The sequence below is a fragment of the Brienomyrus brachyistius genome, chromosome 8 (assembly GCF_023856365.1).
Source record: "Brienomyrus brachyistius isolate T26 chromosome 8, BBRACH_0.4, whole genome shotgun sequence".
Lineage (NCBI taxonomy): Eukaryota > Metazoa > Chordata > Actinopteri > Osteoglossiformes > Mormyridae > Brienomyrus > Brienomyrus brachyistius.
In genome coordinates this window covers 10,187,767-10,206,089 of record NC_064540.1, presented here as the reverse complement: position 1 = coordinate 10,206,089, position 18,323 = coordinate 10,187,767, and the positions used below count along the sequence as shown (strand labels likewise).

The 18,323-nt window shown below is 39.9% G+C and overlaps 1 protein-coding gene across 1 annotated transcript; it reads right to left on the bottom strand.

The window, feature by feature from the left end:
• Window positions 1-350: 350 nt before the first annotated feature.
• Window positions 351-14,933, bottom strand: LOC125747234 (interleukin-17 receptor E). The gene is made up of 14 exons (XM_049022191.1): window positions 12,544-14,933; window positions 11,277-11,292; window positions 10,856-11,013; window positions 10,609-10,674; window positions 10,380-10,446; window positions 10,047-10,207; window positions 8,756-8,779; window positions 8,614-8,661; window positions 6,440-6,485; window positions 3,820-3,971; window positions 2,548-2,613; window positions 2,064-2,115; window positions 1,851-1,958; window positions 351-1,741 (listed from the first exon to the last, which is right to left on the bottom strand). The coding sequence occupies exons 1-14, from the start codon at window positions 12,628-12,630 to the stop codon at window positions 924-926; spliced, it is 1,869 nt and encodes a 622-aa protein (XP_048878148.1). The 5' UTR covers window positions 12,631-14,933; the 3' UTR covers window positions 351-923.
• Window positions 14,934-18,323: the final 3,390 nt, after the last annotated feature.

The window sequence follows — 18,323 nt, the reverse complement described above, 5'->3', positions numbered from 1 at the left end:
ATCCATCCACTTTCAATACCCACCTGTCCTATGCAGCGTTGCGGGGGTCTGGAGCCTGTCCTGGAAACCTTGGTCACATAGACGGAAACAAGTCAGGATGGGGCACCATTCCATTGCAGGGCAAATGCATGCACACATACACCTGTAGTTCGTGGACTGTTTTTGGGCCGCGTGGGAAACTGAAGAACCTGGGAGGAAACTGTGAGGCACCAGTGCCATAGGTTCATAAAAACTTTCAGGTGTTTGCTTCAAGCTATTTAGATAGAGACAGATACACACATATACACACACACACCATCAGAGCTAAATGTGATGCAACAAAAATGTACCAAAATCAACTGTGACTGGGATAAACAGGAAGTAATAATGTTTTATTTATATAGTGCCTTTCTGACTCCCAAGGATGCTTTGCAATATACACAATCCAACACACACAAAAAAGTATTGACCTTAAGCCTGAAGATATTGATTTTGAAAAACTCCTCAAACGCAAATATCCAGGAAACACAACGGACAAACCATGTGAAATGTGTTTGATACATTTCCTTCTATGAATATTGTTTATAACTATTAATTTTCTAACAATATTCGATACATAAGAGCGTCACTAATTTTTACATTAGCTCCATTTACAGCGGCCAAGGTATGAACTGTGCTCTAATTCTGACAACGGATCTGCATATATTCTCTTCAAACTACGGATTTAGTTTGTCTGCATGATGTAATCTTCGACATTTTTTTTTTTACGTTCAAAAGAAAACACCACTGAAGGCCTCTTCTGAATGAAAGTGCCTTTTCCCCTCCCAAATACCGACATAATGAACACGTTTCAGTGTGATTTCTCAAACCTCGCTCTACCAGTTTACAGGTTACCTTTAAGGATACACCCTAACGCTTCATGCCACCCACAGCAAATGGACTTCTTATGTCAAAGCAGTGACATCTGTGATTCCTGGTTTTGGGGGCTTCCCTAAGCGGATGGTGACTGGTGTCCTTGCCGAGTCCGGCCTGGCTATTTCCGGTCTGGCTCGCCTGACCAGACGCAGTGCTGCCGCTTTCCTCCTTTGATCCTCTGCTGCTGGCATGTGCAGCTGTAACTTGTGTGCCAGTCTATCTGCCACCCTGTATGCCTGCACGGCGGAAAACAGTCTGTGGCAAAACCGCCACCTGCTGTCTGCCTGACAGTAATGCAGTTCCTTCACCAGGGCCCTAAAATCACGGGGCAGCTGGTATCGCGGAAGCTCCTTAAGCTCCTTCGGAATGTCCTGGATGCAGCAGAGGCCTTCAAAACACACCAGTGCAAAGCCATGACTCTGTCCATAGCCGTGCAGCAGGCCCCGCAGATAAGCCAGCGCTGCCCTCAGGACAGATGTGGTGACTCCACTGGGCTCCATGTGACCACCATCTTCTTCACTCTTCTCCTTTCTCCTTTTCTCCATTTCTCTCTCTCCCGTTCCTTCTGCAGTTGGCCCACACCAGGCTTGGAAGGCTGAGTTGCCTTCTGGGCTCCAAACGACCAGAACACGACCCCCAGCGGCCAACACGCTCTCACACTGGCCATACAGCCAAGGCAGGGGCCCCAGGTCAGCAACACCCCCGCCTCTTGGTGCCAAATGTGCCATATGCACTGTGGAGCACAGGTCCCCCTGCAGGATGGAGGCCAGAGCACACATAGCAGATAGCTGATCTGTCTGCTCCGAGGAGCACACCAGCAGGACGGGCCTGCAGCTCAGCTGCCAAGCTGGAGAGAGAGAGAGAGAGAGAGAGAGAGAGAGAGAGAGAGGGGTCAGTAAGCAATTCTTCCATGTCAACATATCCCCACACACCCCAATACTCCCAGTTTCCTGTACCTGAGAGTCTTCTTCGGGCGGCAAGGTAACTCAGGTATGCCAAAATAATTCCAGATGTTATGACTATGGATGTTGCCACAGCAACAAGGCCCCACCTCTCGTGTGAAGCTGAGAATAAAATGGGAGCCGCAGGGGAGAGTCATCAGTCCATCTGGCTTAAAGCGACGAGTGAGCATTGCCAAGTGAATGAAAATACGGGACTATGACACTCACAGAAAGGACAGTAGAGTCTCCAGCCGTAAAGTAATGGGTCTGTCTGCCAGACCTATGAGACATCAAACAAGATGCACCAAATCTGCCATTATACTGACACTGCAATTCACACACCAACCTGTACATATATCATATATTCATATATCAGCAAGGATTTTCAACTTCTTTTAAACCAGAGCTCCAAATAAAAACACTCCAGCTAGAGAATCCCTGCCTAATATGCAATCATGGCCAAATGAAGCTTCATGAACTGTTTGTGGTATTTTTATGACATCACTACACGGGACATTGGTTTGCTTTGGGACACGCTATTTTTGAACAGAGATCGCCATCTAGTGGTGGCACAAAATATAGCAATTGATTCATGAAGCTTCATTTGGCCATAATACTAATATGTAATGATAAAAATAACTAAGAAATTTGAACGATCATCTAATTAAGTAATATGAATGACAAATACGTATGGAACAGATCACTATATCACCTGCACACACAGCTCCTCCTGGAGGTGGATGAATGGGAGATGTAATTCTTTTTTATTGGTACTATCCTACAGGACACAAAATTACATATTAGATCCAGCAGGGATTCACCTATATTATGTAAACATTAATGCACACTATTTCTCACGTACACTGTTACATACAGACACTAACATACACGGTTAGCAATTAACAACCCCCACCAACAAAAGCTCTTTGGAACAATGACCTCTGTTATCAGCCACTCCTTGGTTAAGGTCTCTAGACAATGCTGGATTCCCTTGGATTTTGCGCTTGTTTAGTAGGAACCTAGTCTTTGTGTTTTAACTTGAATATCTTTTCTATTAGTTTCTTACAGTGTTTTGTAATATACTATACAAATGTGCTGCTGCAGTGCTAACATGCACTTGTACCTGGTCACTGACCGGAAGCTTAGCTCAGCTGCACATATGCCTAATTGTAAGGTTACCATATTTGGTACTATGAAACCGTGGATGTGTCCAGGGATCAGAATATTAATGAATTTTCACATTCACCGGCCAATCAGGTAAGCACTTCTCTCATGAATATTAATAAGGTCCCCCTGTAAAATGAAAATTTGCATCTGGGGAAATCCAGACGTATGAAAACCTTACAGTTCATTGTCGTTTTACAATCCACTCACAATTGACACAATAAATGTGTATGTAAGTCTTTTCCAACAAAAGTTACCAAAAGCGAAGCTAAAGTTGTGCATTGTTCACCAGAAGTCAGTTTCTGGAAGCTGACATCAGTCGTAAGCAACATGACATGAAGGGATGGGAATGACGTTTAATTTTTAAACATGTGCACTTGCAAATGCTGTGTTATGATACTGAGAGGCTGCTGAATACTGGAAATCGGCATCTTTTCCGTTCACTTTGTATTCCACTGTAACCTGCGACACTGGGCCACATGGGGCGTAGGATAAACTGCCGATTTTCGAAAAACTGCCTGGAAACCCGGATAGCGACCTAAAAAGAAGATGTGTCCAGAGAAAGCAGGATGGACGGTTTCTTGACAGTTGTTTGCTGCCGCCCTTGTATGTCTGCTAAATAAATAAATACATTTTAACTAAAAAATGCCTGTCTTAATACCTTAAACGGAGTAAATATTTTTAATGCGGTATATTTTCCGCTTCACCACAAAACCAGTTGGTCAAGAGTTACTCTCTCTGAGTATTGCACCAGTTTCCCAAACACTAATACACAAGCACTCGCGCACACACACACTTTTCTGTATTTCACCTCATTTACCTTGCTGACAGAGTGGACTGCACCCTGGGTCACACACTCTTGTCCCTGTATAACACAAAGCTGAGCGGAAAATGATGCTGGCACTGCACTTGAGATGTATACTTTCAGGTGTCGGGAGGCAGGGACCACCTCTGCGCTCCATTTAGTATGACCTAGAGTATGGGGGATGAAAGGACACATCAAACATAGATTTCGGGTTACAGATCTAGGGTGGAGCGGATGTGCTCTCTGGTCGTTTGTCACCTCACAAAAAAATCGTTGTCTCAGTTTTGAAAGCTAAAGGGATTTTCCCAAGGCAGAAGTTCTGGTGGAAAATTCGTAGAAAACAACCACAAAACTCACCAAAAATAATGGCAGCAGCATGACATTTGACAACAGAAGAGTTTATGCCCAATGTAAACTTTACATTCCTACACTACATACAGAAATACCAGCTGCACTGTATTTTCTCAAGAATAATCAACAAATAAACAAAAAAAAAGAGAATCTCTGTCAACATTTACATTGATCTGTCCATCGTCAGTGGCATGTGTCGAGGAGGATTCAAGAAACAAGAGATACAACCAACCGAGTCTGTATCACCTAAGCTCTGTCTTTATCTATTGCTGTGGTTTAGTGGGTCTTTGCACTGTAGAATAGAGGGTCTCAAACCCTGGTCTGTGAACCTGTACTGGACTGTGGGCAGTATTCCACCGGACTGTGGAACCCTTGGGGTTTTGCAGAGGGGTTGGTTATTACTTACTAAACTAGGTATTTTCCATTTTTTATGACCCCTCACGCCTGAAAGAAATGTAAAACTTAAACTTGTGAAATCAGCGATTGATCTGCTAGCCCCCTGAACCACCTCCCCGGATATTTTATCAGCTTGGTAACCCCTACTCTCGATGTTAGGACTTGTGTGCCCGTGAAAGTGATTGGTTGAAATCAAGGTTATCAGTTCAAATTTTGTAGTCAGTGATTTCACAGTTGGGCCCTAAACCCCAACTGAAATGCAAATTTACAAAACTCATTCAGTCTGGTATAATTGTTCTGAACTTAGTGAGTAAAGTAATCAAAGTTCTTAGTTGGATTATGTCATGCCCCGCTCGTCCGATCCCCCCCATGTGGAATCCACATGTTTACCAGCTGTTTCTTGTTGCTATTAATTAGTCCTGTGTATTTCAGTCCGCGTCCGAGTATGTTTCCCTAGTCCTGTCATTGACGTTGCATGTTTCCAGTATCCTATGATAGACTGATTCCGAATAAATCCCTCATTCTCCAGTTCTCCGTCTCCCTGCTCCTGCTTCCCCGGTCTGAGTGTGACAGATTACATGAGGACTGAATGAGTTTTGGTTCCCAAGACTGTAACATGATGAGGAAGATAATGCCTTAATCCTACAGAAAACAAGTATAACAAAACTCAATCTTCACATATCCCATGTGGCACTCCTATGAGAAACACATATACAATATAAACAGGTAATACAGAAACTCGGGGTCGCAACCCAAGGTCAGCTATTTATCTGACATCACTGGAGCAGTTTTTGAGGTTAAGGGCTTTGCTGAAGAGCTGAACAGTAATATAAGTCAGAAGAGATGCAGTTTAAGTGGACAAGTATCTATATGATATATGTACAGTTTTTGCTCTCAAATTTGTCACTTTCTATTATACCGAAACCTGTAGTGCTGTGTGAAAGTGTCTGGACTGGCCTTTCAGTTTATTCTCTTAAAGATGTACAACACTGAAAAAAGTCATTTCCGTCACATTTATGGGAATGAAAGATTTGTGGCTAGCGCCTTGTCACAAAGGAAGGCCACGCCACAGGTTTCTTCTGTGACCGAACGCATGTACAGGTACGCTCTTAAATAAAAAATTATGGGCTTGAAACGTGCATTGCATGTCTACGAAGGGTAAGCGTGTCACATCAACCGGATCTCCAGGGCTCATTTGTGGTTGTTTTGCTACTTTTACACTCTAACTCAGCCTTGTAAGACGGAAACCAAGATTGCTGATAGTGGACACCTGTGTAAATGTGTGAGAAGCGCAGTGGGAGCGTGCCTGACATTTACCAGCCTCTCTGTAAGCTCACAGTTTAAATACCTAAAAATATCTTTGTAGTAGTTGCTACTAGTGTCTTTCAAATTATGGTGTTAGTCATATGTAAAGGTGGTGTAAATCATTTGATATGATTGCAGAGATCCTTTACTGTCCCCAGTCAACTTATTTGAAGTATTGTTAAATTAATGGCTTCAGCATGTAAAGCCTTATATTATGTTCTTCCATCCTCATAGGTTTAAGGGGTTTTCTTCACCTCTTTTATTGTACTGCACATAGTGTAACGAAACCAAGAACATAGTTTTCTTGTCATTGTCACTAAAACAAAAAAGCATGCATATATTTTAAAATAAGTTAATACCTTAACTTAATGATGGCCAAATGAAGCTTTATGAACCATTTGCTGTATTTTCTCACCCAATTAAGATAATGCTCTTTCAAAAAATGGCTAAAAACATCCATATAGTCTGGTCTGAAAATATCGCAAGTGCTTCATGAGGTTTCATTTGGTCTTCACTACTTTATCTGGCAATCTTGGGCGAAGCCCAGCATCATGATACAACTTTCCATTATTTGGGTGTTTACCTTCCTTAAAGATGCAGTATTCGTGGGAACTGCTGTTTAGAGACAGCTGCAGAGAGATGGGGGAGGGTGAACAGAGAAAGAGTGAGTTTATGACCTGCTCATTAAAATCAAATTTAAGTCAAAATCAAAACAATTCAAATTCTCAGCTTCAGGGTTCGTACACTTTTCGATCAATGAATTTCCATGACTTTTCCATGACTTCAAGCAAAATTTAAAAAAACGCTTTTTTATTCAACCCATTCAGGAAATGTGTTTGCAGTTGTTATGTCATCATCATCATCGCATGACACCATTACAAACATGTACTTTGTGTAGAGGATCCAGCTGTTATGATCTTGTAGTCACCCATTGAACATGGATTTACCTTTTATCGCATAGAATTTCACAAATATGTATGTTGCGTTTCTCCCTTGTTCAGACACACACTATCAAAAAAGTTGCATAGCTCATTTTCCGCCTGGTCTAACAATGGTGAGGTGGACAATTATTAATTTCCAGCTATCACCAATTATCTTTTCTAGCTATCACCAGATAGAAAGTCATTACTTTATTCCTTACATTTGCAATAACAAGAAACAATAATTACTAAGCTGTAAAAGTTAGTGCTAAAAGACAAATTATGTGTGCGTGCCTCTAATTACTCTAATGTGACATGTCTCATATACGCATCAGAAAAATAAGCACAAAATAATGTTACCTTGAAGTATACCCAGCATGTTACACTATGTGTAAAGATTAAGAATCAGAAATAATAATAATAATAATAATAATTAATAATGGCATAAACAAATAATGCCACAGTGGACTATGCATGTAAATATATATGAAGGAAGGTTCTTGGGTGTGTGTTGCAACTGTTAGCACCCGAGTGGAACTACAAGCTAGAAGTGACTTTATACTTACAATATTGTGAAAGATTTAATTTTATATATATTAAATGTGTTCCTTCTTGTAACCACTCAAATGACACAGATTCTCTCACGCGCACACGCCCACACACACAGTCTGATACTCAAAATGCAACTTTACACATTTTGCATCTGAATTTCTCTGCTTGCTGGTGCTCACAGCAGAGGGATCTTTTTCATAGGTGGAACATTAAGTCTATATGCAGTGCTCTGTGGCGTCTCGAAGCGGCACACACAACTGCACAGACATAGCACGATCACGTGTTTCTTTTGTCATTTGTATTTGGACTTCACACGATCTTTACACATTCTACTCATCATGTTAACAGTATTCATTATTTAAGCAGTGACACAGAAGGAGTGCGGTCGTACTCCCGATATATCACGGCTGTGATTCGGCACGAGGCCGCAGGCGCTCGAGGGGTGAAGAGATCAGGAGACGGACAGCACAATGAGACATGGAAATGAGACATAGAGAATGTTACGGTTTTTAGATACACCTGTGTGGCGGAATGATACAGCTGACATGAAATGTCCGAATGCAGTTATCGAAGTCGGAACTAACTGTTGTATAAATATAAAATCTTTCTTTTAGCATTGTCCACAAGACCACACTAAATGTGTGACATTGACAATACACACACACGGACATGTAGGGTATACCTATCTCTATGGGGCCCGCTCATTCACTTCTATAGGAAAAATGCTAACGCTACCTATGACAACCTTAACCCCCATCCTGCCCTAACCACAACCATAAGTAACCAAGCAAAATACAAGAGTTTGTGCATTTTTAAATTTTCATAGCAGTCACTGATTTTTTGTAAAATAGAGAGTTTTCCCTTATGGGGACCAGGAAACTGGTCGAATGTTGATTTTTAAAAAAATCACGTTAAAAACATAAAAAACGTAATTCTCAAAAATGACTTTTTCAAAACTTTTCCAGGTGTGGGGAAGTGTGATTACTTAATTCTACGATTTTCCAGAATTTTCATGACGTATGAACCCTGCAGATTCCTGATGCATGGATCATAAACTGAGATTAAATACTGTTCCTTACTGGTCTTAGCACAAGGAATAAACATAAATATCGAAGACATATAGATGTAAAACATTAATACATAAGACAGTAAAATCTAGACATGGACATAAGACAAAAAATATAGTGAAACACCAGATTAGTCATTGAGAATGTGCAAATGTACAACTGGACTGAATGAGCAAATGGGGGGAATGTGACAATTAGAAGAACAAAGACACACTCACCTTCACACACATGTTGGGGTGTTTGTCCACATGAGAAATGCTATAGTACTGAAAGAGGGAGAAAGAAACAGAACCTTTTCAAAACTGGATTTATTGAGTGCTGGTTTATGACAGTGGATACAGGCCATAAGCACCAACTTACCAGTATCACAGGATTGTTGGTATTCTGTGAATGAAAGACAAGCAAATTCTTATTAGCGTTTCCTTACATGTGGAGACCTTGCTAGTAACAGCAGAGAGTTGAGATTTGAAGAACGCTGTCAGGCAGGGAAAGTATTAGCCACCCAGTTTGGATAGGGAGGACAAAATTACTCGCAATGCCACAGGTGCGGGTGCATGTCAGACAGCACAGGGCGTAAGATTCAGGTAAACATTGGATGGGATTCCAGTCCATCACAGGGTAGATGCACACACACACATTTCTATGATTGTGGGGACTCTCCATTCATTTCTATGTGCAAATCCATAATCCCAACCCTGACAACCTTAACCATAAGTAACCAAACAAAATAAAAGAGAACTGACATTATTAGTTTTTTGATTGCAGTCACAGATTTCTATAAAACTATGGTTTATATTGTGGGGACCTGATCAACGTCCCCACAAGCTAAAAAGTAACAGGTTTTACCACACTGTGTTGGTCCCCACAATGTACTATGTGTAAATACAAACCCTGCTTAGCTTATATTTGTCATCTTCTCTCTACAGGCTTCTTTCATCATCTTTGGCTGTTGGCCAGAAATCGATTCATTGTATGTAGATCATGTTTTAAAAGTCTGGAAATTTCAAATGATTCTGTATCCCCCTAACTGGCACTTTATTATTCTTTTTTATGTACTATATAAGGTCCTTTTTTAGGGGGGATTTTAGTAGAAATCATATTTGGTATAATAAGTATCCAGTTTCCTGTTTTGCTCCGAACACAAAGTACCCAGATAAAATGGTGAGCTTGCTGTATTTTAAACTGTCCTTTCTTAACTGGACAGTCATCTGGACAGAAAATACTGGTGTGAGGAGAAGATGCAAGTAAAATACATACTTGCCCAATAATTCTGCACTCAGTGTATTCATGTACTACAGAAAATGTTATCAAAATGTATCCAACCATTAATGCAAACACATTTAAGGAGGCTAAACATACCATGATTATACCTAAAATTAAGAATCAGATTCAATAGTGAATAAATAGTATAAATAGTGAATTTATGGTCTAATTGATCTTATTCCATGTATAGCTGGAGTGGGAGATACAAATGTTTGATAATAAACATGAATTCCCCTTCAAATACCAACCATACTGTACCTCCATTCATCCATGCATATTTCAACAATTTAACTAGTACAGGTTCACACTCAAGGATAAGCGGTTTGGAAAGTGGATGGATGGATGGATGGATAGATGGATGGATGGATGGATGGAGGTTCACACTCACTGAATCGGCAAGCAGGGTGGAGTTAGCAATGGCCAGGCAGTCGGTCGGTATTTTCTGGATTCGCCAGCAGAGAGAAGCAGCAGGTTTGTGGGGACATAGAGATTGCCACTTCAAGCTCATATCAAATTCAGTCACGACACTGGTGCGCCACACATCTTCCCCTGAAGATGTAAAACAGAGCAATAATTATGCTACTGTAGCAGCTAGTACAGAGAATGACCAGGCGGTGCCTGCAATTGACAAATAAACTTCGAATTAATTTGAGTACAGAGATGAGAGTTTTAATACTACCTCTGGTAAAGCCAATATAGACACACATAAGGGTTGACTCACCATCTAATGCTAGGGTCATGAAGGGACACACAGTGGTACGAACGGCATCAGGGAGTGCATAGTACACCTATAGCAACACAGAGCACCATATAAAAACTACACATTTTTTCATGGTAATACAGGCACTATACATGCAACCAAAACCCTGCATAGTATATTTTGCATGTTCCAGAACATATGTGGTATTCAGCGGAGCTACATGGATTTAAGATTATCACACAGTCATTACCTGCACACAGAGACAGGGCAGCAGGTTGGGGAAGCTGAGGCTGACACTTGGAGACTCTTTAGTCACCTGCAACATGCACCATGACCAGGTATTTTAGCTGCGCTACACAATATCTTTACACTGAAAGGACTTACACAGATAGCTGTACAGTGGAAGGTACTTCAAGTGTATGGAAAGACGAGAACATAACATTGTCATAGGTATTACGGCGAAGATTCAGAGTGCTGTATAAATAGCACAAAAGTACCAGTTTTTTGACTCGAGGGTTGTGTTCGGCGCAGATTTCCTCACGCTGCCTGTAGCACAATCTCACCCGAACATTAACCTCAGCTGTCACATTCACATAGACCGTCAAAGAGCGACTGGGTGGGTCTACAGACACAGTGAAGTTGGGTCTTGGTCCACCTTTAAAACAGAGGCCACCTGTCCTCAGTGTCATTCTCAGAAAGTCCCTTGTGCATGAATTCCATGATAATCGGGAGCAATTCCATGATGATCCGTTGAAAACACCACCGTTAAGTTGCACATGACATGATTTTAAATATATCTATATCGCAGTTGTTACATTTTGCAACTGACTGGAAAATGACATCAGGACTGTGCACCTGCAGATTGACAAATCTGTCTCTTTGGGGGAAATGGGAGAGAGACGTAGTTACACAGCTTACCTAACCTCGATGGCATCTGCATAGAAAAGAAAAAAAGACCATGTTCTTTTAAGCAGAAAATGCATGGAGATGTCTCCTCTTCAGTTAAACTATAACCATTTTCTGAATGGCTTCAGTAAACATTGTGCATTCAAAATAAGAAATTTATTACACGCCAAAACTGCTCTTTCACTGGATAAACAAATTAAGATTGAAGGAGCTGATGTCTAAAACAACATCTCCAATCCCTGCTCATTCTGGTGGACTGTTGTTGGACTGAATCACCCTTTGCATTTTAAAAAGGCCTTTTTTCAAATAAATAACATTATCTGAGTTATCTAATGAATGTCAGTTTATTTTAACTCATCTGTATAAACCAAGCTGTAGCAATACAGCTTCTAAACATCTTTTGTTTAGTCCCTTAAAATGATTATGGTTAATAAGGGCAACCACGTGTTCTCTATTTCCCTGACCTGTCCTCTTTTTTTGGCTCTCAGTTATAATAATAATAATAATAATAATAATAATAATAATCGTTATTTATATAGTACCTTGCATACATAAAATTCTGTCAAAGTGCTTTACACGAAGAATAATAATATGGAAAAAAGACAAGCAACTAAACAGGGTAAGCAATTAGGGAGTAAATGAGTATGGTATAAAAGAACAAAGTATTCAAATTAGAATAAATAGTAAGATGATTATTTAAAAGAGCAAAAACAAATATAAATAAGAGATTTGTTCATAAAACAGAATTATATGAACGGAATATAGGGACACAAAAATGCCTGAAATGCTTGTTTCATGTTGACATTTTATTCTTATGTCGACATGTGTGCATATTACCGCTATTTTTTGACGCCTCTTTGCGTCCTGCCCCTGATGTCCTACTTTTTTAGGAAAGCAAATTATAGTCACCTAATCGGTTAAATAATTTTCGAAAAGTCAATGATTATTCTTTGATTACTCATTTTGAACAAGAAAAAAGACACACTTGGTTTAGACAAAACATACTCAGAATATAATATTAAAATGTCAAAATTATTAGGAAAGCGTGTTGAAATTCATTTTTACTTAACTCACAAAACATTCGATCAAGTTTTCAGTTAAGCCTTATTAAGCACAATCACGGGCTCTCAAGCGGATGACGTTCATGAAACACAAATGGTGCTAATCACGGTTACCAGGGCCTTTCTGCTACGAGTTCCTGTGTGGATGTACAGTAATGTTCCACGAGATAAGCTGGCAACCCCAACACACATGGCCTTTTCTTTCTGACGGATCTTACCTTGTTGTACTGCCCCGTTACTGCATTTGAAGCTAATACACAAAGCAGCAAGAGCATTGCACACGCAGGTCCAAGAACGCTGCTCATGTATGTCTCCGGATGGTGTCACCACAAAGAGGGATTAAACCAACATTTAGTTTTAAGAAATACACTTCCAAATGACGGATCAGTAGCATTTTGAGCTCAGTATATCATTCTTCTCAAAATGGATGTCGATGACTTTCCCCTTCTTATTGTTAAGGAGTAAATAATTCTCTATGCTCCAATGTTATTGAGTGCGATTACAAAGGTATTTCATGAAATATATTTATGAAAATTTCTTTCTCACATTAACACACAACTGAGCTTCGTGCCACGAGTGCTATCTTTAAAGAACGTTAGTTCATTTCTCAGAAGACCAGCAGTCTGTGGGACAAACTAGGTCGCTCAAAAACATATTTTTTAAACTCCTCCTTTCGGAAAGTAGGCTGACTCCACATGAAAGCAAATAACAGATCAAATAAGGTCGCACGTAGGCCTATTTGAATCATTTACTGTAAACGAGTTTAGTTTTAGCAATCTAATTTTTAGCTGTTTACCGCGTATGAAAATGGCACGGTTTTACACGGCAGCTCACATTATGTGTTTACAAACGCCGACATTGCGGATTCCTGCACCTGCGAGGTATTCGATTTTAAAGGTGTGTCTAAAATGCAAAATGTATATTCTCATCCATTATCTATCTGTTTGCTTATTATTTTGATGCACCCGAAAATACACCACTTTTCCTGTAGCATTCTGTTAGTGGCCTACTGACAACGCGCATTACAGTGAATATTCTGTCAAAAAGTATATACATTTCACTGGTCTCAGTTGTGCCCATAAATGACAGAAGCCACAAGACACCCACAAGATGAGAAACAAGTAGTTTGTCAGTGAAAAACAACCTTAGCTCTATTCGTAATGTACGGAAGTCTGTAGAGGACATGTATAAACTTTTTTTTCTTTTCGTTATCTCGAGATCACGACTTATTTTTTCTTATTTTTTTAAGCCGACATCTTTCAAACATCACCCAGTAAACATGGAGACGTCCCGGACTCTCCTGTTAGTTGGTAATGAAACTGACTACTCGTGCAGATTTCTCCGACGGTATAACAGTAAATTTCTGATCCTCCTTCTCAAATGACGAACACTAATATGACAATTTTCTAGCACCGACAGACAGTGTTAATTCCTCTTATCCATGATTCGGTGCAGTATACCTCGATATTTCCCACAATTTGAAGTCTAACTTGGTTTTACAAACATGTGCAACATAACCACTTATATGTGATTGCGCAGTCGCAATGTGAACAATTTCCTCCGGGATTAATAAAGTCTTTTGATTATGATTCTGATTCTGATTGGGACATCCATGCACGATCTAAGTAAAATCTGACGCATTCGTCCATGAGGATAATACTAAACCTCGAGATCATGGGAAAGTGACATGGGTTATGTCGAAATCACAAGAAAATAAGTCGCGATCTCGAGAAAAATAATAGATAAAGTGATAGTTTAAACTTGAGCTGAGGAAGGAACGTGCAGTGACTGATAGATTTTAGATTGACGTCTTAGGACTTTTGAAGGGAAGGCATTTGACAATACTTCACTCCCCAGTTATATAATTACCAGTCATACTGGTAAACATATTAGCAGTTACTTCCTTTATGGGAAATATGGAGATCCCCTTGAACAGCAAGAAGACCAGCATTTCCAAATGAATTAAAACTGTTAATGGGGACATCAAATTATATTTTTTTTATCGTGATTAATCGAATTGAAATGTTACAACACCAGTAAAAAGGTTTCATAGTTTGCACCTGTAAAGGTATAGAAATTAAATTCCGTTTTAAAAGTATTTGGTTTCTTATATAAAATGTTACATGTTATTACACAAAGTTAACCAATCTTTGTTTCTTCACTATTATTGTTTGCAAATATATCTTTTATAAAGACTTTATTGATCTCTTTTGCCTCCCCCATCTTACTCTCTATAGGTGAGATCAAGCTGGCAGTGAAGGGCAACCACCTTCTGTAGCATCCAGGAAGCTAGAGGTTAAGGGCTTTTCTCAAGGACCCACACATGGACCAAGGTCAAGTTTGAACTAGCAACCTTCTGATCACAGACACAAAGAGGCTGATAATAAAAAGCCCACTGCCACCTAATTTGAAACAGAATGTAGTGGTAAAAGAGGTAACTGTATTAATGGATAAATCCAGTGTATATTTGTGTATAGTTAATTTTTGCCTGGTATTTGCCCCTCCTGTCAAGTGTAAATAGCTACACACGTGGACAAAATTGTTGGTACCCTTCAGTCAATGAAAGAAAAACTCACAATGGTCACAGAAATAACTTTAATCTGACAAAATTAATAATAAATAAAAATTCTATGAAATTTAACTAATAAAAGTCAGACATTGATTTTTAACCATGCTTCAACAGAATTAATAAAAAAAAAAAACTCATGAAACAGGCCTGGACAAAAATGATGGTACCCCTAACTTAATATTTTGTTACACAACCTTTTGAGGCAATCACTGCAATCAAACGATTCCTGTAACTGTCAATGAGACTTCTGCACTTCTCAGCAGGTATTTTGGCCCACTCCTCATGAGCAAACTGCTCCAGTTGTCTCAGGTTTGAAGGGTGCCTTTTCCAGACGGCATGTTTCAGCTCTTTCCAAAGATGCTCAATAGGATTGAGGTCAGGGCTCATAGAAGGCCACTTTAGAATAGTCCAATGTTTTCCTCGTAGCCATTCTTGGGTGTTTTTAGCTGTGTGTTTTGGGTCATTGTCCTGTTGCAAGACCCATGACCTGCGACTGAGACCAAGCTTTCTGACACTGGCCAGCACATTTCTCTCTAGAATCCCTTGATAGTCTTGAGATTTCATTGTACCCTGCACAGATTCAAGACACCCTGTGCCAGATGCAGCAAAGCAGCCCCAGAACATAAAAGAGCCTCCTCCATGTTTCACAGAAGAGACAGTGTTCTTTTCTTGATATGCTTCATTTTTCCGTCTGTGAACATAGAGCTGATGTGCCTTGGCAAAAAGTTCAATTTTTGTCTCATCTGTCCATAGGACATTCTCCCAGAATCTTTGTGGCTTGTCCACATGTAGTTTGGCAAATTCCAGTCTGGCTTTTTTATGGCTTTTTTCAACAATGGTGTCCTCCTTGGTCGTCTCCCATGAAGTCCACTTTGGCTCAAACAACGACGGATGGTGCGATCTGACACTGATGTTCCTTGAGCTTGATGTTCACCTTGGATCTCTTTAGAAGTTTTTCTGGGCTCTTTTGTTACCATTCGTATTATCCGTCTCTTTGATTTGTCATCAATTTTCCTCCTGCGGCCACGTCCAGGGAGGTTGGCTACAGTCCCATGGATCTTAAATTTCTGAATAATATGTGCAACTGTAGTCACAGGAACATCAAGCTGCTTCGAGATGGTCTTATAGCCTTTACCTTTGACATGCTTGTCTATAATTTTCTTTCTAATCTCCTGAGACAACTCTTTCCTTCGCTTCCTCTGGTCCATGTTGAGTGTGGTACACACCATGTCACCAAACAACACAGTGACTACCTGGAGCCCTATATATAGGTCCACTGACTGATTACAAGATTGTAGACACCTGTGATGCTAATTAGTGGACACACCTTGGATTAACATGTCCCTTTGGTCACATTATTTTCAGTCTTTTCTAGGGGTACCATCATTTTTGTCCAGGCCTGTTTCATGAGTTTTTTTTTTTTATTAATTCTGTTGAAGCATGGTTGAAAATCAATGTCTGACTTTTATTAGTTAAATTTCATAGAATTTTTATTTATTATTACTTTTGTCAGATTAAAGTTATTTCTGTGAACTTTGTGAGTTTTTCTTTCATTGACTGAAGGGTACCAACAATTTTGTCCACGTGTGTATGTACCCATGTCAAGTGTAATTAGCCAAGTCTATTATATATATTTCTGTCTCAGAACATTCTGACTCTCAAAATGAGGAAACTATAGAAATGTGACTAATGCCTATTCCACTAGATCAATTATACACCTACACTTCAACATGCATTTGCTCAGTTTGGTGTAACAACCTGTAATTGAATAGTAGGTACTGCATTTGCTTCCCGCAGTTTAAAACACAAACAGTTAGATGGATTGAAATTCCCCATTATATATGTTTGTGTGTGTATGTGTGTGTGTAGTAATGGAGTAATATCCCATCCACAGTATTCCCATTGCTAAGGATAAGCTTTAGAATAGGCACTAAGTGGTTGGAAAAGGCTGCTTCCATGACTGATCAGCAGAGGGCGACACAGGCTCTGTGCTTTGATATTTGATTTATTTACACGTCTGTTCATTTCTTATACACCACAGTTTGAGTTTCAGCCTGTGTTCTACTATCAGTTAGGTTCTTTCAGTCTTGAGATAATAGTCTTTGCGATACAAAGTCAGAAGGCATCCTTACTTCTCCAGTAAAGTTTAGTTGGCTTTCCAAGCCTACTTTGCTCTTCTCTTGGTCACTCCCATGGTTAGTATTTTCCACCCAGGAATGAATAAAGTTTAATGAACCAATGACTAGGCTAAATGACTAGATCCAAGCTATGTGTCACACCCTGCTCATAAGATCCTCCTGTGTGCCACGCCCATTTTGTCCATTAAAATAACATCAGGTTAATCAGAAATAAAATGTACATTGTTTATGTTGTAAATGACTATTGTCGCTGGAAACCCGTCTGATCCTGCCGTTCATGTCTCTCCCCCGTTTGGTCAGCAGGTGTTGCTGGCCATCCTGTCTTGTCATTATTTGTTTGATAATCCTTGTGTGTTTCCCCTGTCCCCTGGACTGCCACATAACTCAATGGACTGAGTGTGTGGTACACAGCCTGTAACCTGGTACTTGTGGGTTTAAGGCCAGCCTCACCCATTTTGTTTGTTTATTGGTTTAGCCTTAGTTGAATATTATTTATCCCTGTCCTTAATTTGTCTGGCTTATGGTTCTCTGCCCCTGCCTTGGTTATCTTCTGTTTGTTTCGTGATTTTTCTCCTAGTGCAGTATTTCCCTGTGTTTCCCTAGCTTCAGGTCTTGTAAGTTCCTTAGTTCTGTGTTCAATACTGTTAGCTTCTTCACCTGCTGTTGTTGCCCTGTGTCCTTGTTGATTGGTTGTTTGATTCTCGCCTTGTTATCATTGAATTTCAGTGCTTGCCTTTGTTCATTTCCTTAATTGGCCATTGTGTTAGTTTGTGTCAGAATGTGTATGGTCAGTTATTGTGTGCTTGGTGCTCTGTTCCTTGTGTCGCTCTGCTCCCCATTTGTGTTGTCCTACAGTTTCCTGTAGTTAGTTCTTGTTTTCCCAATTTGTTTTTGACCCCTTGTGGTCCATTTGTTTTTGACCCCTTGTGGTCCTTGATGGCACGCTGTGTTTGCTAATCCGAGTTTATCACTTTAAAAGGAAAATTTGATCATTATAAATCCCTTTTAAAATTGTTAGCACAGCTGAAACCTGTCATGCTAGTTAAAGAAGTAGTACGTAATACTGCCCTTTCGATTAGTTGAGTATCTGGACTGTCAGCAATTGTGGGTTCGATTAAAGACGCAAAATGGCCAGAAACGAAGAACATTTTTGTCCCCCCCATTCCATGGGCAATATCCAAGTGAGCCAAAACTTTTCAGTGGTACTGTACATTAATTGTAATAAGTGAATTCCAAAAATAATTTGTCTTAGTGTACAAATGAAACTTAAGTTTTAGCAGTTAGGTAAAAG

Bases quoted from the DNA above. Each gene is read 5' to 3' on its own strand.
- LOC125747234 (XM_049022191.1), bottom strand. From the start codon at position 12,630: ATGAGCAGCGTTCTTGGACCTGCGTGTGCAATGCTCTTGCTGCTTTGT. The intron at 10,447-10,608 runs GTAATGACTGTG...GTGTTGCTATAG, and splicing joins TGCCCTGTCTCTGTGTGCAG to GTGTACTATGCACTCCCTGA. The intron at 3,972-6,439 runs GTAAACACCCAA...CCCATACTCTAG, and splicing joins ATACTGCATCTTTAAGGAAG to GTCATACTAAATGGAGCGCA.